The 24,316-nt window shown below is 40.4% G+C and overlaps 2 protein-coding genes across 8 annotated transcripts in view; one reads left to right on the top strand and one right to left on the bottom strand.

Moving 5' to 3' along the window:
- Positions 1-10,758, bottom strand: part of LOC124042136 (abl interactor 1-like) — a 46,806-nt gene extending 36,048 nt beyond the window's left edge. For 2 of the 4 annotated variants that reach the window (XM_046360503.1, XM_046360505.1), the window contains exon 1: positions 10,235-10,758. In XM_046360503.1, the coding sequence (XP_046216459.1) occupies positions 10,235-10,351 (117 nt within the window). In that variant the 5' untranslated portion in view covers positions 10,352-10,758. The remainder of the gene's footprint in view (positions 1-10,234) is intronic. The other 2 variants (XM_046360504.1, XM_046360506.1) reach the window with 1 other exon arrangement.
- Positions 10,759-10,869: 111 nt separating this feature from the next.
- Positions 10,870-23,997, top strand: LOC124042137 (acyl-CoA-binding domain-containing protein 5-like). 4 transcript variants are annotated; one of them, XM_046360507.1, is made up of 13 exons: positions 10,870-11,027; positions 11,372-11,483; positions 12,204-12,327; positions 13,236-13,308; positions 13,479-13,626; positions 13,955-14,002; positions 18,504-18,725; positions 19,640-19,710; positions 19,875-20,046; positions 20,351-20,556; positions 20,697-20,750; positions 22,356-22,465; positions 22,770-23,997. In XM_046360507.1, the coding sequence occupies exons 2-13, from the start codon at positions 11,414-11,416 to the stop codon at positions 22,780-22,782; spliced, it is 1,311 nt and encodes a 436-aa protein (XP_046216463.1). In that variant the 5' UTR covers positions 10,870-11,027; positions 11,372-11,413; the 3' UTR covers positions 22,783-23,997. The 4 variants fall into 4 exon arrangements, with proteins under 4 accessions (XP_046216463.1, XP_046216466.1, XP_046216465.1 ...); XM_046360508.1 differs by having other exon boundaries at positions 10,941-11,027; positions 11,375-11,483; XM_046360510.1 differs by lacking the exon at positions 13,955-14,002.
- The last annotated feature ends 319 nt before the right edge of the window (positions 23,998-24,316 follow it).

Genomic DNA, 24,316 nt, shown 5'->3' with positions numbered 1-24,316 from the left:
TCAGCTTCCTGAGATTGAAGAGGTGCTGTTGCACCTTCTTCACCACACTGTCTATGTGGACCATTTCAAATTGTCAGTTTTTTATTATTATTATTTCACCTTTATATAACCAGGTAGGCCAGTTGAGAATAAGTTCTCATTTACAACTGTGACCTGGCCAAGATAAAGCAAAGCAGTGTGCCAAAAACAACACAGTTAAACAAACATATAGTCAATAACACAATAGAAAAAGTCAGTGATGTGTACGCCAAGTAACTTGAAGCTTTCCACCTTCTCCACTGCAGTCCCGTCAATGTGGATGGGGGCGTGCTCCTTCTGCTGTTTCCTGAAGTCCACGATCAGCTCCTTTGAATTGTTGACGTTGAGCGAAAGGTTATTTTCCTGGCACTACACTCCCAGGGTCCTCACCTCCTCCCTGTAGGTTGTTTTATCATTGTTGGTAATCAGGCCTACTACTGTTGTGTCGTCTGCAAACTTAATGATTGAGTTGGCCACGCAGTCATGTAGTGAACAGGGAGTACAGGAGGGGGCTGAGCACACATCCTTGTGGGGCCCCTGTGTTGAGGATCAGCGAAGGGGAAATGTTGTTTCCTACCTTCACCACCTGGGGGCAGCCGTCAGGAAGTCCAGGACCCAGTTGCACAGGGCGGGGTCGAGACCCAGGGTCCCAAGCTGAATGATGAGCTTGGAGGGTACTATGGTGTTGAATGCTGAGCTATACTCAATGAACAGCATTCTTACATAGGAATTCCTTTTGTCCAGATGGGATAGGGCAGTGTGCAGTGCGATGGCAATTGCATCGTCTGTGGATCTATTGGGCGGTAAGCAAATTGAAGAGGGTCTAGGGTGACAGGTGAGGTAGAAGAGATATGATACTTAACTAATCCTCTCAACGCACTTCATGATGACAGAAGTGAGTCATTTAGTTCAGTTGCCTTTGCTTTCTTGGTACAGGAACAATGGTGGAAATCTTTAAACAGCAGACTGGAATAGGGAGAGATTGAATATGTCCGTAAACACTCCAGCCAACTGGTCTGTGCACAGATGGACTCCAATCAAGTTGTAGAAACATCTCAAGGATGATCAATGGAAACAGGATGCACCTGAGCTCAATTTCTAGTCCAATAGCAAAGGGTCTGAATAGTTATGTAAATAAGGTATTTCTATTTTTAATACATTTGCCACATTGTCATTATGTGGTATTTTGCGTAGATTGATGAGTAAAAACATACATTTGACCCGTTTTAGAATAAGACTGTAACGTAACAAAATGTGGAAAAAGTCAAGGGGTCTGAACACTTTCTGAATGCACTATCTGTAAGTCGAGCAGTAAATTTCAAACATAGATTCAACCACAAAGATCAGGGGTGTTTTGCCTCGCAAAGGGAACCTATTGGTAGATGGGTAAAAAAGAAAAAAGCAGACTGAATATCCCTTTGAGCATGGTGCAGTTATTAATTACACTTTGGATGGTGTACCAATACACCCAGTCACTACAAACATACAGGTGTACTTCCTAACTCAGTTGCCGGAGAGGAAGGAAATCACTCAGGAATTTTACCATGAGGCCAATGGTAACTTTAAAACAGTTACAGAGTTTAATGGCTGGTATAGGAGAAAACTGAGGCTGAATCAACAACATTGTAGTTACTCCACAATACTAACCTAATTGACAGAGTGAAAAGAAGGAAGCCTGTACAGAAAATAAATATTCCAAAACATGCATCCTGTTTGCAACAAGGCACTGGAGTAATACTGCAAAAAATGTGGCAAAGATTCACTTTTAGTCCTGAATATAAAAGTGTTGTTTGGGGCAAATCCAATACAACACATCACTGAGTACCACTATCCATATTTTCAAGCATGGTGGTGGCTGCATCATGTTATGGGTATGCTTGTAATTGTTAAGAACTGGAGAGTTTATCAGGATAAAAAAAGAAACGGAATGGAGCTAAGCACAAGAAAAATCTTAGAGGAAAACCTGGTTCAGTCTGCTTTCCACCAGACACTGGGAGATGAATTCACCTTTCAGCAGGACAATAATCTACAACACAAGGGCAAATCTACACTGGAGTTGCTTACCAATAAGACCGTGAACGTTCCTGAGTGGCCACGTTACAGTTTTGGCTAAAAATCTGCTTGAAAATCTATGGCAAGACTTGAAAATGGTTGTCTAGTAAAGATCAACAACCAATTTGACGTAGTTTGAAGAATTTTTTAAATATGCACAATCCATGTGTGAGAAGCTCTTAGAGACTTACTCAGAAAGACTCACAGCTGTAATCGCTGCCAAGGGTGATTCTAACATGTATTGAATACTTATGTGAATACTTATGTAAATAAGATATTTCTGTATTTCATTTTCAATACATTTGCAAAAATATCTTAAAACATGCTTTTAACTTATGTGTAGATGGGTAAAAAAAGAAGATTTATTCCATTTTGAATTCAGACTGTAACACAACCAAAGGTGGAATAAGTCGAGGGGTATGAATACTTTCTGAAGGCATCGTACATCAACACTTGATCACCGGAGGAAAGCAAGTAAATCCACAACAAAACACTCCCTACTGTAGTTAATATTGTAAAAAAAATTCTCCAGGGGACACGATTGCTTGAAGTTGTTTGTCAACTGAAGTAAATTCATGATAGTTATCACTGCAGATATCAAGATTTTTTTTTACAATTTTGAGCCAGTTTGCTAAAGCAGGAAAATAATCCAGCAGCAACAAGAAACAAGAAATTTGAAATATTATGTGGAATATAATGGACATTTTTTGTAGGGGTTGATACATTTTTTTGTTAGGGCAAAATGGAAATGACACAAACAAGTGGAAATGACAAACTTTAGAAGGCTTTTTTAAACCTTGAATACACTACAACTTTGCATTTCCTGCTGTGTAGGAAAAGTCTCAGCAACAAAATAGTGATCAAATTAAGATCCTACATCTGTAAGTGATAGTACATTACAACACAAGACTGCTTATCTGAATCCAAGTCAAAGGGGAAATTGACAGGGAAAAGCATCCCACTCAACACATTTGACCCCCTTTACCCCATCTCCTTCAAATGCTGTAGACTAATAGTTGTATTAGTGATCCTCTGCATAGCTGGTGACAGTTTAATCACCCAATGGTGTGTACAATACTCACTGACCTGTAGTGTTCATTTCTCATCTAATTTTCCACTAATTACATGTGTAGCTTCCCGAAACAGGTCGCCTGAACATGATGAGATGATGATGTCTATTAAGGGGTCAATCAAACACAATTAAGAGAGTAGGCTTGAATTATGACAACCTAGAACCTGAGGGTAACTGAGGACGTGCTCAAACATAAGTAGGTGATTGGTTGAGAACTGCTATTGAGAGAACTGATCCTGAACTATACACTGAATATACTAATAATTAGGAACACCTTCCTATAATTGAGTTGCACTCCCCCCCTTGCCGTCAGAACAGTCTCACTTCTTTGTGCCATGGACTCAACAGGGTGTCGAAAGCGTTCCACAGGGATGCTGGCCCATGATTACTCCAATGCCTCTCACAGTTGTGTCAAGTTGGCCGGATGTCCTTTGGGTAGTGGACAATTCTTGATACAATTTTCCAGAGTAAGGCAGATCTCCATACCCTCCTCTGTTGGCTTGTGACCTGGATTCACTCGGTCGAGACAGGATCTGGTATCAGTGATTCAATCGGTCTAGACAGGATCTGGTATCAGTGATTCAATCGGTCTAGACAGGATCTGGTATCAGTGATTCAATCGGTCTAGACAGGATCTGGTATCAGTGATTCACTCCTTCTAGACAGGACCTGGTATCAGTGATTCACTCGGTCTAGACAGGACCTGGTATCAGTGATTCACTCGGTCTAGACAGGACCAGGTATCAGTGATTCACTCGGTCTAGACAGGACCTGGTATCAGTGATTCACTCGGTCTAGACAGGACCAGGTATCAGTGATTCACTCGGTCTAGACAGGACCTGGTATCAGTGATTCACTCGGTCTAGACAGGACCTGGTATCAGTGATTCACTCGGTCTAGACAGGACCAGGTATCAGTGATTCACTCCTTCTAGACAGGACCTGGTATCAGTGATTCACTCCATCTAGACAGGACCTGGTATCAGTGATTCACTCGGTCTAGACAGGACCTGGTATCAGTGATTCACTCGGTCTAGACAGGACCTGGTATCAGTGATTCACTCGGTCTAGACAGGACCTGGTATCAGTGATTCACTCGGTCTAGACAGGACCTGGTATCAGTGATTCACTCCTAGAAAGGACCAGGTATCAGTGATTCACTCCTTCTAGACAGGACCTGGTATCAGTGATTCACTCCTAGAAAGGACCAGGTATCAGTGATTCACTCCATCTAGACAGGACCTGGTATCAGTGATTCACTCCTTCTAGACAGGACCTGGTATCCGTGGTTCACATCTCCATATACACTGAGTATACCAAACATTAAGAACACCTTCCTGATATTGAGTTGCGTCACCCTCCCCCTTTTTACCCTCAGAACAGCCACAATTCTTTGTGGCGTGGACTCTACAAGGTGTCGAAAGTATTCCACAGGGATGCTGGCCCATGTTGACTCCAATGCTTCCCACAGTTGTGTCAAGTTGGATGGATGTCATTTGGGTGGTGGACCATTCTTGATACAAAAATTTGAGCGTGAAAAACCCAGCAGCGTTGCAGTTATTGACACAAACCGGTGCGCCTGGCACCTACCACCATACCCCGTTCAAAGACGTTTAAATATGTTTTCTTGCCCATTCACCCTCTGAATGGCACACATACACAATCCATGCCTCAAGTGTCTCAATACTTAAAAATCCTTCTTTACCCTGCCTCCTCCCCTTCATCTACACTGATTGAAGTGGATTTAACAAGTGACATCAATAAGGGATCATAGCTTTCAACTGGATTCACCTGGTCAGCCTATGTCAGGGAAAGAGCAGGTGTTCTTAATGTTTTGTCCACTCAGTACAGGCCAAACCAGATAACCTATTAAAGCTATGAGTCAGTACTAGAGGTCGACCGATTATGATTTTTCAAGTCCGATACCGATTATTAGAGGACCAAAAAAGCTGATACCGATTAATCAGACGATTTTTTACAATGTATTTGTAATAATGACAATTACAACAATACTGAATGAACACTTATTTTAACTTAATATAATACATCAATACAATCCATTTAGCCTCAAATAAATCATGAAACATGTTCAATTTGGTTTAAATAATGCAAAAACAAAGTGTTGGAGAAGAAAGTAAAAGTGCAATATGTGCCATGTAAGAAAGCTAACGTTTCAGTTCCTTGCTCAGAACATGAGAACATATGAAAGCTGGACTAGTTAACTGTAAGGTTGCAAAATTGGATCCCCCGAGCTGACAAGGTGAAAATCTGTCGTTCTGCCCCTGAACGAGGCAGTTAACCCACCGTTCCTAGGCCGTCATTGAAAATAAGAATGTGTTCTTAACTGACTTGCCTAGCTAAATAAAGGTATAAGAAAATATCGGCAAATCGGCGCCCAAAAATACAGATTTCCGATTGTTATGAAAACTTGAAATTGGCCCCAATTAATCAGCCATTCCGATTAATCGGTCGACCTCTAGTCAGTACAGCTCAAACCAGATAGCCTATTGAAGCTATGAGTCACACTCATTCCCCAGAAGAGAGAGAACAGCAATAAAGGATGATGTCATGGGGAGAATCTCAATTGCATACTCCTCACATCCTCTCTCCTCTCGCCTCATTCTTAAAACCCATTGGATGAGAAAACCTGAGGTCCATCCCTTCTGACCTTCTACTCTAACCGTATGAATATTATCCAAATGCATCAGAATCTCTCATGGCTTCACGTTAAAAACAAATTTACTGTCCAGTCTTCTGATTTTCTTTAGGAATGTTATATATATTTTTTTAAACACAGTATTTTTCAGGCCAGTTACTACATGCTAGCAACACGCATAACCACCAAACCAGACAGGCAAATTCAGGGCAGCTAAGGACAAATCGACTTAAATCTACAGTTTTATATAGAGCCATAGCTGAATGGAACTCTTTATCAATCCATATTGCTCAGGCAAAAAGTAAATCCAGCTTCAAGAAAAAAAATAAAAGAACATCTAATGTGACAGACCATATGACTGGACAGGAAATAGAAAGAACATCTAATGTGATAGACCATGACTGGACAGGAAATAGAAAGAACATCTAATGTGATAGACCATATGACTGGACAGGAAATAGAAAGAACATCTAATGAGATAGACCATATGACTGGACAGGAAATAGAAAGAACATCTAATGTGATAGACCATATGACTGGACAGGAAATAGAAAGAACATCTAATGTGATAGACCATGACTGGACAGGAAATAGAAAGAACATCTAATGTGATAGACCATATGACTGGACAGGAAATAGAAAGAACATCTAATGTGATAGACCATATGACTGGACAGGAAATAGAAAGAACATCTAATGTGATAGACCATATGACTGGACAGGAAATAGGAAGAAAATCTAATGTGATAGACCATATGACTGGACAGGAAATAGACAGAACATCTAATGTGATAGACCATATGACTGGACAGGAAGTAGAAAGAACATCTAATGAGATAGACCATATGACTGGACAGGAAATAGAAAGAACATCTAATGTGATAGACCATATGACTGGACAGGAAATAGACAGAACATCTAATCTGACAGACCATATGACTGGACAGGAAATAGACAGAACATCTAATGTGACAGACCATATGACTGGACAGGAAATAGACAGAACATCTAATGTGACAGACCATATGACTGGACAGGAAATAGAAAGAACATCTAATGAGATAGACCATATGACTGGACAGGAAATAGAAAGAACATCTAATGTGATAGACCATATGACTGGACAGGAAATAGAAAGAACATCTAATGTGATAGACCATGACTGGACAGGAAATAGAAAGAACATCTAATGTGATAGACCATATGACTGGACAGGAAATAGAAAGAACATCTAATGTGATAGACCATATGACTGGACAGGAAATAGAAAGAACATCTAATGTGATAGACCATATGACTGGACAGGAAATAGAAAGAACATCTAATGTGATAGACCATATGACTGGACAGGAAATAGAAAGAACATCTAATGTGATAGACCATATGACTGGACAGGAAATAGACAAAACATCTAATGTGATAGACCATATGACTGGACAGGAAATAGACGGAACATCTAATGTGATAGACCATATGACTGGACAGGAAATAGGAAGAAAATCTAATGTGACAGACCATATGACTGGACAGGAAATAGAAATAACATCTAATGAGATAGACCATATGACTGGACAGGAAATAGACAGAACATCTAATGTGATAGACCATATGACTGGACAGGAAATAGGAAGAACATCTAATGTTACAGACCATATGACTGGACAGGAAATAGGAAGAACATCTAATGTGATAGACCATATGACTGAACAGGAAATAGAAAGCATCAACTGAATGTTAAATGTGTTTCCTGTCAGGTATTTTAATTATCTGTATTGTCTACTTGTTGAATGTTTGTAAAGTCTTGATTGTGGTTGTTTGTAATGTCTTGTTAATTGGTGTTGGGCCCCAGGAAGATTAGCTAGGGTTACGGCGTGAACAAATGGGGATCCTAATAAAAATTACAAAATTCCTCCAATGGGGTTTGAGATTTTCCTAGGGTAGACAACAGAGTGGGACAATTCCCACAGAATCCAGCTAATTGCAGTGGTCTAAAAATGTCCCCTGGAAGGAAACCACTGTAATAATGCTCTCCAATCAGAGTCATACACTTGATTAATGCTCAGAAGCTGAACCACCTTCTCTCTTTCAGTCTGCAACTGAATATGTTGATACTCTCACCGGCCACCCCACATAGCCTGGTTCCTCTCTAGGTTTCTTCCTATGTTTTGGCCTTTCTAGGGAGTTTTTCATAGCCACCTGGGTTCTACACCTGCATTGCTTGCTGTTTGGGGTTTTAGGCTGGGTTTCTGTATAGCACTTTGAGATATCAGCTGATGTACGAAGGGCTATATAAATAAATTTGATTAGATTTGCAGTCAAAATCACCCCTTTACCAAACCTAACCCTCTTTCATCAGGGTAGGTGGTACCTTATGGTGGAGAACATACATGATACTAACTGACCCTAATCTCCAAACCCCTTTTTCTTTACCAAGACTAACCAGTCTTTTATCTTGTGATGGGAGACCCACATTATACTAACCTGGTACTTTAGAACTAGGGGCCCTACTGGTTATACTAGTTAGATAGGCCTGCTGCTACTTAATATAATAAATACTTGTGGAGGGCACGGCCTTTACACATTCATGATTCATCTATGAGTCAGTAGGATATCATGTGAAGGGGGATTTAGGGTGGGGCCTCAGCTTTGACAAATACGGTTGCTTGTGGTTTTCCTTCCTTTAACGGATAAGCTGTGTTCCATTGATCTCTTGGACATTTACTATGAGAAACCAGAGATTATTAGTTTGAGGCCTACAAGCTTGACTTGAAGCTGGATGACGTAGATGTTTAAATTAAGTTGTTTGCCTGTCATTACGGATTAGGCTTTTGATGTGTCCTTTTATGATTTGGTTATAAAGGTGCTATAGCAAGCCTCATGACCTGTAGTGTTCCCCAATGGCATCACTGATGAGCTATCCAACTGCACCGCTGGGTTCATCTGGATTCTACAATATGACGTAACCGGTGGCCCCATTTGTTGCTCCTTACATCACCAGCCGTTCTGTGAGAGTCATCGTCAGAGCCTCAACAAAACGGCATTTCTGATCCTGCCACCATTTTGTATTTTTATATTTCACATTTCTGGACCAGTTGACAGTAAAAGGTTAGGGCCAGGTGTGTGTAAACAATGGCAGCATGTTCTTAATCCAATACACAGACAATAATCCAGATTATTAAAATGTAATCCATTTGTCTGGGAGAGAGGAACAAAAAAAATCTATGGAGTAAAGTAATATTACATTCTCAGGGACACTCGTGGAGCACAAATCAAATGTGCAAGTCACGTTTGAGTCTGAAATGTGCTTTATTCCACAGACCGTGATAACGCGAATGTCTAGCAACCCAAAGGTTGCGTGTTTGAATCTCATCACAGAAAACTTTTGCATTTTCATAAATTAGCAATTTTGTAAAAACGTAGCGCTTTTTAGCTACTTAGCAACTACTTAGCATGTTAGCTAACCCTTACCCTAACCTTAACCCTTCTAACCATAACCCTTCCCCTAACCTTAACCCTTCCCCTAACCTTAACGCTTTAACCTAGATCCTAACCTTAACCCTAAACTTAACGCTTTAACCTAGATCCTAACCTTAATCCTAACCCTTCCCCTAACCTTAACGCTTTCACCTAACTTCTAAACCTAACCTTAACCCTAAACTTAATGCTTTAACCTAGATCCTAACCTTAATCCTAACCCTTCCCCTAACCTTAACGCTTTCACCTAACTTCTAAACCTAACCTTAACCCCTAGAAAGAAAGCATGCTCAATTGGCAGAGTTGATATCTGCGCTTATAAACCCAGGGTCGTTATGTTTTCGCAAATTAGTAACATATTGTATAATTGCAATTCGTAACATATTGTACAAATTGCAATTCATAACCTATTGTCTAATTGCAATTCATATCCTATTGTACAAATTGTAATTCGTAGCATATCATACAAAACGTAAACTACTAATCAATGGGCTCTGCGATTTACGTTTACTATGTTACGTCTACCACTGAGTCCTGGTTGTATAATGATGAAACGAATAAAACCATTTGGCCTATTCGATAGCCTACCTATAAAAGAGAATGCAGTCAGTGACAAGCCTTGGTCATAACAACGACACACCCTCTGAATAGTCTCCATTAGCTTTGTAAATTGATATTAAATGGCTGGTGAATAATGGTCGCAAGAGTGGTCAACCACCCGAACAGTGCTCTTATATGAAAATAGAGCTCGAGATGGTAACCAGTTTTAAGTATATAATGATTAGGTCGCCTTTTTATTTTTTTACATTGCCAAAAGCCTATTTCGTGATTTAGATATCTGTCTAGCGGTCTGGGGGAAACATTTCCTGTCCCCGGTTTCACTCAGTTCTTGAACATTAGGCTACAAATCCGACGAATTCCGCATATAATTCAACATTTTATCAGCCATGTATTTTTCCTTACCTGTACATAATTGTTTTCACAGTATTCTGCAACCCTCGATAGATTTTGGTAGCTTTCCACAAGCGCTCGTTTACCGGCCGGAATTTCTTCCTCTAGCAACATTTGTAGTTCTGCCATCTTACATCCCTCTGCATTTCTCTCCTCCCTTTCCTTTCAATGAGGCAAAGCGATGCTGCTTTTGGTGTGGTGAGAAAGGGGCTCCCCCGCCTGGTATTTGGCACTTCTGGCCTCGATTTTATCACTGTTACATTTGACCGCGCTCTGGACTCGTTGTCAACTGTGATTGGTTCAGATACTACATCGATTAGTTGTGGATCAATTGATTTTGAGTGCGATTGTGGCTTGTTGAACCCAGAGCTGATGAATAGCGATCGGGTCTAGCGGCATAAGGTAGCTAGTGTGCCACTGATGGCGCGCCGATTTTGCTGCAATCTATATGCTATATTTTAACATTTTGTCCTCGTTCGTGTGTATCTAATATATATATATATGCTTTTTAAAAAGGTAGACAAAATGTTGTCCCAGTCAGCACTATCTCCCATATTAAATCCCACATTAAGAGAATTGTGGGCCTTGTAGGAATCCTAAAGGAAACCCATTGGTTCATTGTGTAATTCGTGGTCAAAAGACACTACAACTCCCATGGCAACTTTGTGAATCATATGTTTCGTGGTGTTCGGTTGGACCGAATTTGAGAGATCGCTATCGGAACAGTCAGCCAGCCTGGTTGCAGCCAGTAGGCTATATGTAGACAGCAGTGGGTTTAATCCATCCAGAGTCATGCATAGATAGGGTGAGTTTCTTAAACGTAACCTTCTATCGATTTGGTTCTTTTTTATTTTTTTTATTTTACATTCCCTCTAATTTGAACATATGGATATACAATTCTGACAATGTTTATGCAACAACTAAATAGCTTAATAATTGCCTCAGGCGAAAATCAGATAACAAGCCTATTATGCATGTGGTTTATAGTATCCATAATACGGTACCCTTTACGAGGTCCGTGGGTATTAATTAGGCCCGTTGATTTCAATGACATATTATGAAAGCCTGTTGAGAACATTTTCATTTTCCATTATTGCTGCCATGCAACTTTGTTGTCACAGAGGTGACCGAATGTTAAATCTCTTTAAGAAGTGACGATTCTCCGCCTGTCATCCTGGTTGTGACAAAGCAATGGAACAAGACGAGCTCGAGACCCGATTTGATGCCGCAGTGCGAGTGATACGGAGTTTACCCGAAGATGGTAGGCTAATTATCCACTAATAACTACACTAGCCTATACATCAAATCGGCCACTGAACTGTGGGCCATGTCCTGCGACCGAGTGGCCTATTTAGCAGTAAGCCTAGCTTGTGTAGCCTATGTCTGAATGAGCACCATTAGAGCTCACTGTGTTGCCACCGTGTTAATTTGGTACCTGCTTGATAGAGGTGATTGGCCTATATTCACTTTGTCTTAGATATCGGCTGTTTTGGTTGGCTCTTAAAAGGCACACTGTAAGAAGTTCTGCTGTTCTAAAATTATATAACTGCCTTATCAGTTTAATTGTTTTACTGTTCAATACAGTTATATTAGGCTACTCCTACATTGTTTATGTTTGTGTTGTCATATGATTGAGTGTTTGTAAACAAACAGCCAATTTCATGCCAATCTCATGTGACAGTCAGTCCTTGCATAGCTCTTTAGTAGGCAGAGTAGCCGATAAACTGTTGAAATTACAGATTGTGTCTTTAGAGCTGAAGATGAGCAGATTCAACCATTAAAGCGTTGAATTTAAAATAGAAGTCTATTTATACCTTCTGAGGACACACATTTGTATTGTCGGTTGCAGTGAGCTCATGGTAATTGCTGCATTGACTCTCGGCTGCAAATGTAACAATAATTAAAAGTATCATGTAAATCATCAAACTTCCTGAATTATCTTCTTTGTTCCCCTCTCCTATCCTTATTTGCTCTCCTATAGGTCCATATCAGCCGGCGGATGGCATGATGCTCATGTTTTATAGTTACTACAAGCAGGCTGCGCTGGGGCCATGTAATATTCCAAGACCCACAGGATACTGGGACACTGCAGGCAAAGCCAAGTGGTAAATTCTGTTTAAGGACTGGGTCGTGTTCATTAGCGCACACTGTAGCAAAATGTTTCGCGACAGAAAACCTGAAAATGTGTGTTTCTTATTGGACACGTTAAGATAGTATAGAACCTCCCGCTTTCACTCCGTTTTGGATCTCTTTCTTCCATTTTGTGCCGACTGAACACGACCCTGGTGAAGGGTGTTGTTCTAGCAATATCAAATATCAAATCAGATGAAAGATGATGATGTTATAAAAATAAAAATACTGCATGCCTTCAGTACTGAGACATGTACGAGATATGCCAGCATAGAGCAAGAGCACTTCTGAAACCCTTGAAATGTTGCAGAAGAATGGTCCAGCGAGGCTAAGACCAATGAGAAGTCGAAAAATTGGATGTGTTTTTACCTCGAGGTTAAAGGTTTCGCGATTAAGGAATATCACTGAATCATTTGGACTGGGATATTATGGATATGCTTAAGCCACAAAGCAGAATAACCATATTTATTCTATAGTGCATGGAATATGAGTCATTCAATCAAACTACCCACTGCAGTGTGTGTAATATACCATACTACCATCTTATTGCTGCACAATAACAGATTTATGAGCCACAAAAAATGCATTTCAACTATTCAAACCTGCTAATTTGCTGTATGATCAGACCAAATTCTGAGAGATTTTATTTCAAATATCTGATACTGTGTTTACAATCTGATACTGTGTTCACAGTTTCTTCCTGGTTATCTCAAGGCCCTATGTAAATGCATATCTTGCATGGGGGTCCATATGGATTCATAATGAAATCCCTACTCTGAACAAAAAAGTATGTTGTTAGTCTTGTCTCGACATTATTGAGGTTATGCAGCATTTCTTTTCTCACCTGAGTTCGTATGAGACACAAAGGTTTGTTTGTTGCCAGGGACGCATGGAATTCACTGGGGAACATGTCAAAGGAGGAAGCCATGCAAGCGTACGTCAATGACATTCAGCTGGTAAGCATTTTTACTACGGCATCTTGAATAAATAAAAGAAGAGGAAGCAACTGCATGCTTGTACTATTGTTTTACCCTCCAGGCAGATACATTTCTGTTTCGTTAAATTGATGAAACCACATTTACTCTATATTGAAACACCAATATATTAACAATCACATTTCTGGAAGATTCTGGAGACTCTTCCAGTCACAGAGGAGGTGTCTGACCTGCTGGAGGCTCTCGGGGGGTATTTCTTCGAAGAAGTGGAGGGAGGAGTGGAGGAAGAGAAGGATGAGGACAAGAGGGCCTACAGCAGGCCTTTCGCAGCAGCTGCAGGTGCCTGGTCAAAATGGATGCTGTTTTGAACACTGCAGAACTACACACCTCAGTTTGACTGAACACAACAATACGATAACCCCAACACATCTAGGCGTACAATTGTTCAATGATTTATGTGTTTATCGATTTTGAATTAACTACTCTCATAGTCTATAAATAGTCACTAAAGAGTCAATAAATTCACACAGAAGGAGATTGTTCCACCTCAAGGTGGGTTTAGCTCTGAGGAAGATTGATCTCTTGCTTATGTTAACCTTTCCTTGCTATTAGCAGAGAAGGCCTTTGGACTAATATTTCATAGTCGCCTTTTTGTCTTTTTGCTCAGTGGAAATGCAGATACAAAAGGGGTGTATCCACAAACCAAAGATGGAAGGCAAGTGTTTGTGTGGTAGCGTTGGTCCTAAACTCCATTCCCCAAGGGTCCACAGTGAACTCATGTCAGTCATCCTCACCTTGTAATCAGCAATCAGTTCTGATGAAGGAAGAGAGATGATGGGTGGACTGTTGTCTATGGCAACAATTGAAGGGATAGTTGATCCAAATGACCCATTTACCTCATATTATGGATAACTAGAAAGTAGTCTATGGACCCAAGAATCAGTGATATATGATATGAGTTTGTCTACTTACAGTAGCTATAGTTTAGCATTAGCATAATTGATTGCATGGTGCAAGCAGGACTCCTGTTAGCCTGCGCTAAACAGCAAACCTAAAGGTATCCATAAGTTGACTTCAATTTGACATTTTGGTGAACTATCCCTTTAAGGAAATAAGTGCAAATATGTTGAAGGCTGGATGAGTAGAGAACCTCATTTTGTTGTGTTGTGTGGCATGGTTGATTGGTTGTTTTATCTTTGAAAGTGTCTGGTATTGTCTCAATAGTAGAAAAGTCTGTTGCTAATAAATAGCAGCCTGTTGGTGTTAGCTGTGTAGTTGTGTTACTTGTGCTGAGCTTTGTGAACGGTGGGAGTGATGCATAGAATGCTACATGTTGTGGCAATGTAGATGCAGTCGGTGTTATCTAGAGTAGATACAGTCGGTGTTATCTAGAGTAGATACAGTCGGTGTTATCTAGAGTAGATACAGGCGGTGTTATCTAGAGTAGATGCAGTCGGTGTTATCTAGAGTAGATACAGTCGGTGTTATCTAGAGTAGATGCAGTCGGTGTTATCTAGAGTAGATACAGTCGGTGTTATCTAGAGTAGATGCAGTCGGTGTTATCTAGAGTAGATACAGTCGGTGTTATCTAGAGTAGATACAGTCGGTGTTATCTAGAGTAGATGCAGTCGGTGTTATCTAGAGTAGATACAGTCGGTGTTACCTAGAGTAGATACAGTCGGTGTTACCTAGAGTAGACACAGTCGGTGTTATCTAGAGTAGACACAGTCGGTGTTATCTAGAGTAGACACAGTCGGTGTTATCTAGAGTAGACACAGTCGGTGTTATCTAGAGTAGATACAGTCGGTGTTATCTAGAGTAGATACAGTCGGTGTTATCTAGAGTAGATACAGTCGGTGTTATCTAGAGTAGATAGTTATCTAGAGTAGATACAGTCGGTGTTATCTAGAGTAGATACAGTCTGTGTTATCTAGAGTAGATACAGTCGGTGTTATCTAGAGTAGATACAGTCGGTGTTATCTAGAGTAGATACAGTCGGTGTTATCTAGAGTAGATACAGTCGGTGTTATCTAGAGTAGATACAGTCTGTGTTATCTAGAGTAGACACAGTCGGTGTTATCTAGAGTAGATACAGTCGGTGTTATCTAGAGTAGACACAGTCGGTGTTACCTAGAGTAGACACAGTCGGTGTTATCTAGAGTAGACACAGTCGGTGTTATCTAGAGTAGACACAGTCGGTGTTATCTAGAGTAGACACAGTCGGTGTTACCTAGAGTAGATACAGTCGGTGTTATCTAGAGTAGATACAGTCGGTGTTACCTAGAGTAGATACAGTCGGTGTTATCTAGAGTAGATACAGTCGGTGTTATCTAGAGTAGATACAGTCGGTGTTATCTAGAGTAGACACAGTCGCTGTTATCTAGAGTAGATACAGTCAGTGTTATCTAGAGTAGATACAGTCGGTGTTATCTAGAGTAGACACAGTCGCTGTTATCTAGAGTAGATACAGTCGGTGTTATCTAGAGTAGACACAGTCGCTGTTATCTAGAGTAGACACAGTCGCTGTTATCTAGAGTAGATACAGTCGGTGTTATCTAGAGTAGATACAGTCGGTGTTATCTAGAGTAGATACAGTCGGTGTTACCTAGAGTAGATACAGTCGGTGTTATCTAGAGTAGATACAGTCGGTGTTACCTAGAGTTGGTAGAGCATGGCGCTTGTAACGCCAGGGTAGTGGGTTCGATCCCCGGGACCACCCATACGTAGAATGTATGCACACATGACTGTAAGTCGCTTTGGATAAAAGCGTCTGCTAAATGGCATATATTATTATTATTATTATTATTAATAGATACAGTCGGTGTTATCTAGAGTAGATACAGTCGGTGTTATCTAGAGTAGATACAGTCGGTGTTATCTAGAGTAGACACAGTCGGTGTTATCTAGAGTAGATACAGTCGGTGTTATCTAGAGTAGATACAGTCGGTGTTACCTAGAGTAGATACAGTCGGTGTTATCTAGAGTAGATACAGTCGGTGTTATCTAGAGTAGACACAGTCGGTGTTATCTAGAGTAGATACAGTCGGTGTTATCTAGAGTAGATACAGTCGGTGTTACCTAGAGTAGATACAGTCGGTGTTATCTAGAGTAGATATAGTCAGTGTTATCTAGAGTAGATACAGTCGCTGTTATCTAGAGTAGATACAGTCGCTGTTATCTAGAGTAGATACAGTCGGTGTTATCTAGAGTAGACACAGTCGCTGTTATCTAGAGTAGATACAGTCGGTGTTATCTAGAGTAGACACAGTCAGTGTTATCTAGAGTAGACACAGTCGCTGTTATCTAGAGTAGATACAGTCGGTGTTATCTAGAGTAGATACAGTCGGTGTTATCTAGAGTAGATACAGTCGGTGTTATCTAGAGTAGATACAGTCGGTGTTATCTAGAGTAGATACAGTCGGTGTTATCTAGAGTAGATACAGTCGGTGTTATCTAGAGTAGATACAGTCGATGTTATCTAGAGTAGACACAGTCGGTGTTATCTAGAGTAGATACAGTCGGTGTTATCTAGAGTAGACACAGTCGGTGTTATCTAGAGTAGATACAGTCGGTGTTATCTGGAGTAGATACAGTCGGTGTTACCTAGAGTAGATACAGTCGGTGTTATCTAGAGTAGATACAGTCGGTGTTATCTAGAGTAGATACAGTCGGTGTTATCTAGAGTAGATACAGTCGCTGTTATCTAGAGTAGATACAGTCGGTGTTATCTAGAGTAGACACAGTCGCTGTTATCTAGAGTAGATACAGTCGGTGTTATCTAGAGTAGACACAGTCGGTGTTATCTAGAGTAGACACAGTCGCTGTTATCTAGAGTAGATACAGTCGCTGTTATCTAGAGTAGATACAGTCGGTGTTATCTAGAGTAGATACAGTCGGTGTTATCTAGAGTAGATACAGTCGGTGTTATCTAGAGTAGATACAGTCGGTGTTACCTAGAATAGATACAGTCGGTGTTATCTAGAGTAGATACAGTCAGTGTTATCTAGAGTAGATACAGTCGGTGTTATCTAGAGTAGATACAGTCGGTGTTATCTAGAGTAGATACAGTCGGTGGTATCTAGAGTAGATACAGTCGGTGTTATCTAGAGTAGACACAGTCGGTGTTATCTAGAGTAGATACAGTCGGTGTTACCTAGAGTAGACACAGTCGCTGTTATCTAGAGTAGATACAGTCGGTGTTATCTAGAGTAGACACAGTCGCTGTTATCTAGAGTAGATACAGTCGGTGTTACCTAGAGTAGATACAGTCGGTGTTATCTAGAGTAGATACAGTCGGTATTATCTAGAGTAGATACAGTCGTTATCTAGTGTAGATGCAGTCGGTGTTATCTAGAGTAGATACAGTCGGTATTATCTAGAGTAGATACAGTCGTTATCTAGTGTAGATGCAGTCTGTGTTATCTAGAGTAGCTCATTATAATTATAAAGAGGTTATAATAAGGTGTCTTGTACATTTTATTGCACTGCTCAGGCTTTGGGAGTCTGGAAATCTGGAAGGATATTCAAACCAAAGTCCCAGAAAGCAAAATAAATGGCATGACTATGACTGACAAGGAGGAATGCAAAAGCACTGATAAGGAGGAGGAGGAGGAGAAAGTGGACAGTGATGAGGAGGAGGAAGAGGAGAAGGAGGAGGAGAAAGTGGACAGTGATGAGGAGGAAGAGGAGAAGGAGGAGGAGAAAGTGGACAGTGATGAGGAGGAGGAAGAGGAGAAAGTGGACAGTGATGAGGAGGAGGAAGAGGAGAAGGAGGAGGAGAAAGTGGACAGTGATGAGGAGGAAGATGCAGATGATGAAGCGGAGGAGGAGAGAGGTACCGCAAATTGTACATATCATATTTTGAGCTGTTTCTCTACACAACAACTTAGTTATGAATACTATGTAGCATAACGTATTAACAAGCCAAACATGGTTATGCTTACGACAGTGCTATAACTATGGGTAGCTATAAAGCAGTTCAACTGGAAGATGAGGACTGCATTTGACATGGTTCTGTATGTTACCATAAAAGAGACTTCAGGACTTTTATTTCGGAGATGGTTACATCAGTTTGTCACAATTTAAACCATATCCTCTCTATATCACTATGAAACAAAGGACCGGGAGGACCATTGTTATGTCAATGTTGTGCCATGTCAGGTTTATAACTATAATATGCTTATCAACATGACACTAATTGTCATACTGTCCGTCAGAGAGGAAGTCCCCAGGCCCTGACATGAATCTGCTCAGGGTGAAGGACCGCAAGTGGAGGTCAGAGGTCAGCTCGTCCAACGGCAGTGTGGAGCCCAGCGTCTCCTCCATGACCAATGGGACACAGAGCTCCCTCAACAGTGAGGTGGAGGAAGAGGAACTGGCCTACTCCAAAGATCCCCTACCGGAGAACCGCTACAGGCATCTGAACAGACACCTCAGTGGTAAGCACCACCTCCAGTAGGTGGGTTAGTTAGTAGGACCCAACTGTAGGTACTGTATTTGAGAGCACCTGTAAGAGAGACGAAACTAGGGCTGTGGCGGTCATGACATTTTGTCAGCCAGTAATTGTCATGCAATTAACTGCTGGTCTCACAGTAATTGTCAGTTAATTAACATAAACACATTTAGCATCTCCTGGCTTCCACACATTGCCTACAAGCCACTGATGCAGACCTTTGGAACATCTACATTTTAAAAAGTCTAATAAATCCATTTAATATAGCCTACACCTTTACAATAAATCCATTATTTATTTTAGACAGGTAAGCAGCTGGCCTAGTGGTTAGAGCATTGGGCCAGTAATCGAAAGGTTGCTAGATCAAGCTTGAAACTCACACGCCGCCTATGAATGCCAGGTAGGCTACACCGGTTGTAAAGCAGATTAAATATGCTTCATTTTAAGAATTGAGCGATAAATATAGCAGGACGATAAAGCTGGGATTCTCTTTTTTCAATAATGGCCTCTGTTTTCACACGCGATTGCGCTATGACTGGGCTTAAAAGAACACATTTCACTCTGTAGGCTCTCCAACCGTGTTCCAGGGGTCTACCCCCTGTCGACAGCACCCACAACCCAAAACATCTTCCCAAGGGAAGTGCTTTCATTAAGCATGGATCTATGCAGGGGTAAACAGCTCAGGCCCTCAAGTTCCAGCAGTCCTGCTGGTTTTCATTTCTTCGTGTTACTGATTGGCTGTAGAGAACACACCAGGTAGAATCAGTCCCTAGTAAAAAAAGGAAATATGCAGGTCTGTGGTCATCAAGGACTAGATCTGTACACTTAATATATGCAGATCAATGCTTGACGTGTCAATAACCTGACAATGATGTAGTGTGCTTCGTCCCCTCCACACAGAGCGTCTTCGAGTCAACGACTCGGACAATGAGGAATTCTGTGATTCAATGGAACATTTAGCCATGGAAGAGGTGAGAAGTTCTCTCTTAAGAAATGTGGTGTGTTTGCTCCAGTAAATCAGAACTCGATCCCGCCCTTCTATTTATTGGATTGGTTTGCGTTTTGGGTAATGACAATGCAAAAGGAGCGCTCCCATTGGCCATCTCTGCATGATTATGATTGGTTGTCTTCACAGGAATCGGGAATACCCAGGGTACACTCCTCCGGGACAAGGGCAAGTCAAGCTAGGAGGAGGAGTCTTCAGGGAGAGACCCTGGATGAGGACCTGAGTCTCCAGGAAGACTCCCCTCACAGGGAGGGGCTTCATACAGAACGACGTGACAGTTGCTGGTCAATGAGTGGAATAGGTGGGGTCTGTATGGTCTTACTGTTTAAAATAAATAATGAAAAAAAAGTATAAATCAATAGCATTTGATCCCTTGATTGACTTGAAACCTTTTTTCCTGTGCTTCTGGGCCTTTTATTCATAAAGCGTCTCAGAGTTGAAGTGTTGTCGATGATCAGATCCACCCGGTCCATGTTTTATGTTTTAAAAGGCCAAACTGATCCGAGATCAGCACTTCTACTCCGAGACGCATTTGACGTTTTGTAACTACAGGCCATGACGTCCATAGAGTGATGCTGGCTCACTGTCCATTGTTTGTGGTATAGGTTCCAGGTCATCGGGGCTAGGTTGCGGGTCACAGATTTTTACCAGTGGAAATGCTGCAGAGGGCTGGGTTATGCAGATCAGGACTGACGCTGTTGCCAATGGTAACCTTAACGAGCACATCGCCATGGCGCTGACCAGGCTGCAGGAGGACATGGCTAACGTGCTTCAGAGGCTTAACACTCTGGAGGCCCTGACCACATTACAGGTGAGACCCCGGTCTAAAAACCATAGAGATAAAACAGTACTTTTTATTTTTATAAAACTGTGTCACAATACAGTCTAAAATTATATCTGAATCATAAGTGAGACCACCATAGTGTACATTTTGTGTGTGTTCATTTTCAGACTAGATCACTTTCTCAGGCTAGACAAGATGACTCCTTATCCCTGGCCAGAAAGGTATGTGCTTCTGTCTAACGATACGGAACAAAAATATACACGCAACATACAACAATTTCAAAGATTTTACTGAGTTACAGATCATGCAAGGAAATTGGGTCAATTAAAATAAATTCATTAGGTCCTACTCTATGGCTTTCACATGACTGTTGGTTGGTGGCCTACCAGTTGGCCAATAGGTCCCTGGATCGGGTCCCCGATTTGACATGGTGGGAGATCTGTTGACTTGCCCTTGGGCAGGTTGCTTGAACCTGGTTGCCCCTGTGGGTCTCTCTGGATGGGAGTCTGCTATATGACTGAATGTGATGTAAATGTTGAACGGCTTCACTGCAGGTAGATTGTATGTTTTAATATTCAATCAAAAAAATCTATATAAAAAAAAAAAAAAAGATATATGTGTCTGTTAGTCACAGATACCTTTTAAAAAATGGGCCTCACAATGGGCCTCTGGATCTCGTCACGGTATTTCTATGGATTGAAATTGCCATCGATAGAATGAAATTGTTTTATTTGTCCATAGTTTATGCCTGCCCATGCCATAGCCCCACCGCCACCATGGGGCACTCTGTTCACAAAAATGGCATCAGTCATACACGTGGTCTGGTGCGAGGCCGGTTGTACTTACTGCCAAATTCTCTAAAACAACATTGGAGGCGGTTTATGGTAGAGAAATTAACATTAAATTCTCTGACAACAGCTCTGTTGCACATTTCTGCAGTCAGCATGCCAATTTCATGCTCCCTAAAAGTTTGAGACATCTGTGGCATTGTGTTGTGTGTCAAAACTGCACATTTTAGAGTGGTATTTTATTGTCCCCCAGCACAAGGTGCATCTGTGTAATGATCAATCTGTTTAATCAGCTTCTTGATATGCCACACCTGTCAGGTGGATAGATTATCTTGGCAAAGGAGAAATGCTCACTGACAGGGATGTAAACAAAATGGTGTATAAAATTTGAGTGAAATAAGCTGTTTGTGCGTATGGAACATTTCTGGGGTCTTTTATCCCATCACTTTAAATGTTGCATTTATATTTTTTGTTCAGTGTATTAATTCTTAGAAGTCTAAGCTGACATATGTTTTAAGATTGTCATACCATGGGTCATTTAGCTATTTGATTTTGAATTTGACGACCCCTTTAGGTATAAAACAAATACATATAAACAACAATATTTGAACAAATATTTAATTTGGCCTTTATTACTAAAGCCCATAGAAAAGCATTGAATAACACATTTTCAAAAAATAAAGCATAAGGAATAAGTTTAAAAAATATATATATATTTCACCTTTATTTAACCAGGTAGGCAAGTTGAGAACAAGTTCTCATTTACAATTGCGACCTGGCCAAGATAAAGCAAAGCAGTTTGACACATACAACAACACAGAGTTACACATGGAGTAAAACAAACATACAGTCAATAATACAGTAGAAACAAGTCTATGTAAGGTTTTCAATCTTCTGTCTAACTATTAAATAATTAAAACATATACACGAAAGAGGAGTCGTTTAAAAATGTGCAATGCTAAACAAGAGAAGTCTCTTTAACAAGAGATTTACTCTTTAATGTCAGCATGGTTGAGTTGTCTTTTTTTGGTTTTCCAGAGTCCTTCGTGGTGGCCTTTGCACCTGTCTCCTACCACCGTGGTGTTTGCTACAGTCTGGCCTTTGATTTCTCATTGGCTGGTTCATATTTACCTGCAACGAAAGAGGAAGTGAGTGTACTGTGTGTTCTATACTGTATGTCATCTGTTCCCTGTGAATCAGAGCCATGTATAAATATATAGAAAATATCTCTGGTGTATGTCTTTACTGTAGAGGTGCTTATATTTTCAATTGTTCAGTGTTCTATCAGTGTTCTATCAGTGTTCTATCTATGTCATATGTATTCTAATCTTGTGCAGAATATGTGCACCTTTAGATTCAGGGACGTGTACTATATATGTTATCAGTTTGTCACATTGATCAAAACAAATCAGGTCATTATACTAATGTGTTGTCCAACGTTTCTCTTTTCAGAAAGATAAGCTGAGGATCGAGTGTTGTTATTCAAGCAAGCCAAACTCGAGGGAGAATTGCCTCTACTTTTGTATAGAAATTGTACTTTTCATTTAAATTCTCTAAATGGCACTGTTTGGCACTGGACACCAGCTGTAATTGTACAGAAAGGTGATTTGTAATACATAATTCACAATTAATTTTTTATTTAAACATGGTCTGGATTTACGGGCACAATACAAGGTTTACTTACCACTTGAAAAATGTGTAATATTATTTTGACACCCCACTAATGCCATACAATATTGTAACTTCATGGATCGGTTTCCCGGATTCCTATTGGACTAAAAATCACTTTCAATGGGAATTCTCCATTGAAGTCCAAGAGCTGGGCTCTTATAGCTTAATATTTTCTTACCACATGACATAGTGAACCACTAACTTGCTTGACCATTTGCTCTAATTTAAAACAGGGTGCAGCGGCGCAAGATATATCACAACTTTGTCACCTAGAATTACATTATGGATTCTGTTTCTTAAAAATAGGCAATACATGAATGTTTGTCAAATGTATACCCATAAAAGTAGTGTACATTGGCCTCCAAACAAAATGTCACAAGTTTTACATGACACTGCCTGAGGGGGATCAAGACACAATAGATCTATTGATGTGGTGTTGAGGTCCATGAACAGAACTAGATTTTATACAGTATTTATTAACCATATTATAGTATATACTTAAGCGTACTCCTACTTGACATTGATGTTGATGAATAACCTTCCAACTAACACTAATGGATTATATATTAATATTTTATTCCCAATATAGCTAAATATTTCAGAATATTTATCAAAGAAATCCCAGAAGAACATACAACATTCATTAATACAGAGGGATGAGGAAGGTTTCTGTGTGGATCAAAGGCTGAACATTATTGTACAATATCTGCTGTCTATTATCATTTGCAATGAGCCCAAATCATTCACTTCCAGAAAGAAATCCTTTAGGGTTTGTAGGAATGGTTCATTTTCCTAATCTTATGTAGAGATTGTAGGTTTTTTTCTTCCTGTGAACACATTGTGTAATTTATGAGAAATGAATGATAGAAAACAACACTATAGTGCAAAATATTGTATTTGTAGTATTTAATTAAATTACAAAGAATGTATCTAAGTAGCCAATTGATGATTATACAATTATAACCAGAGATGCACCTGCAAGTTGCAATAAAGCCTTGTTCACACTGCACACTCAAATCAGTTTTTTATTTCTTCAAATCTGTTTTGGAATACTGACTGTCCAAACAGCAAGTTAAAAGTGACCAAATTGGATTTGTGTGTTCAGACAGCAGTCATTTACTGACATGGCTATACTAGTTGTCATAGTAACCACCGGTGTGTGCGCAGTGGTGTCATTATACCTAAGTGAGTGGCAGCCTAGAGCGGTAGATTAACGAGAACGTCGTTTTCCCGACATAAACTGACCAAGACGCATCTCCAAGAATCACTCACATAATTCTGCCCCCCAAAAACAATGAACACTTCTCACCCAGTTGCATATGAGTTAT

This window comes from Oncorhynchus gorbuscha, linkage group LG08, assembly GCF_021184085.1.
Source record: "Oncorhynchus gorbuscha isolate QuinsamMale2020 ecotype Even-year linkage group LG08, OgorEven_v1.0, whole genome shotgun sequence".
Lineage (NCBI taxonomy): Eukaryota > Metazoa > Chordata > Actinopteri > Salmoniformes > Salmonidae > Oncorhynchus > Oncorhynchus gorbuscha.
The sequence above is the reverse complement of the archived record's forward strand: the minus strand, read 5'-3'. Positions and strand labels throughout refer to the sequence as shown.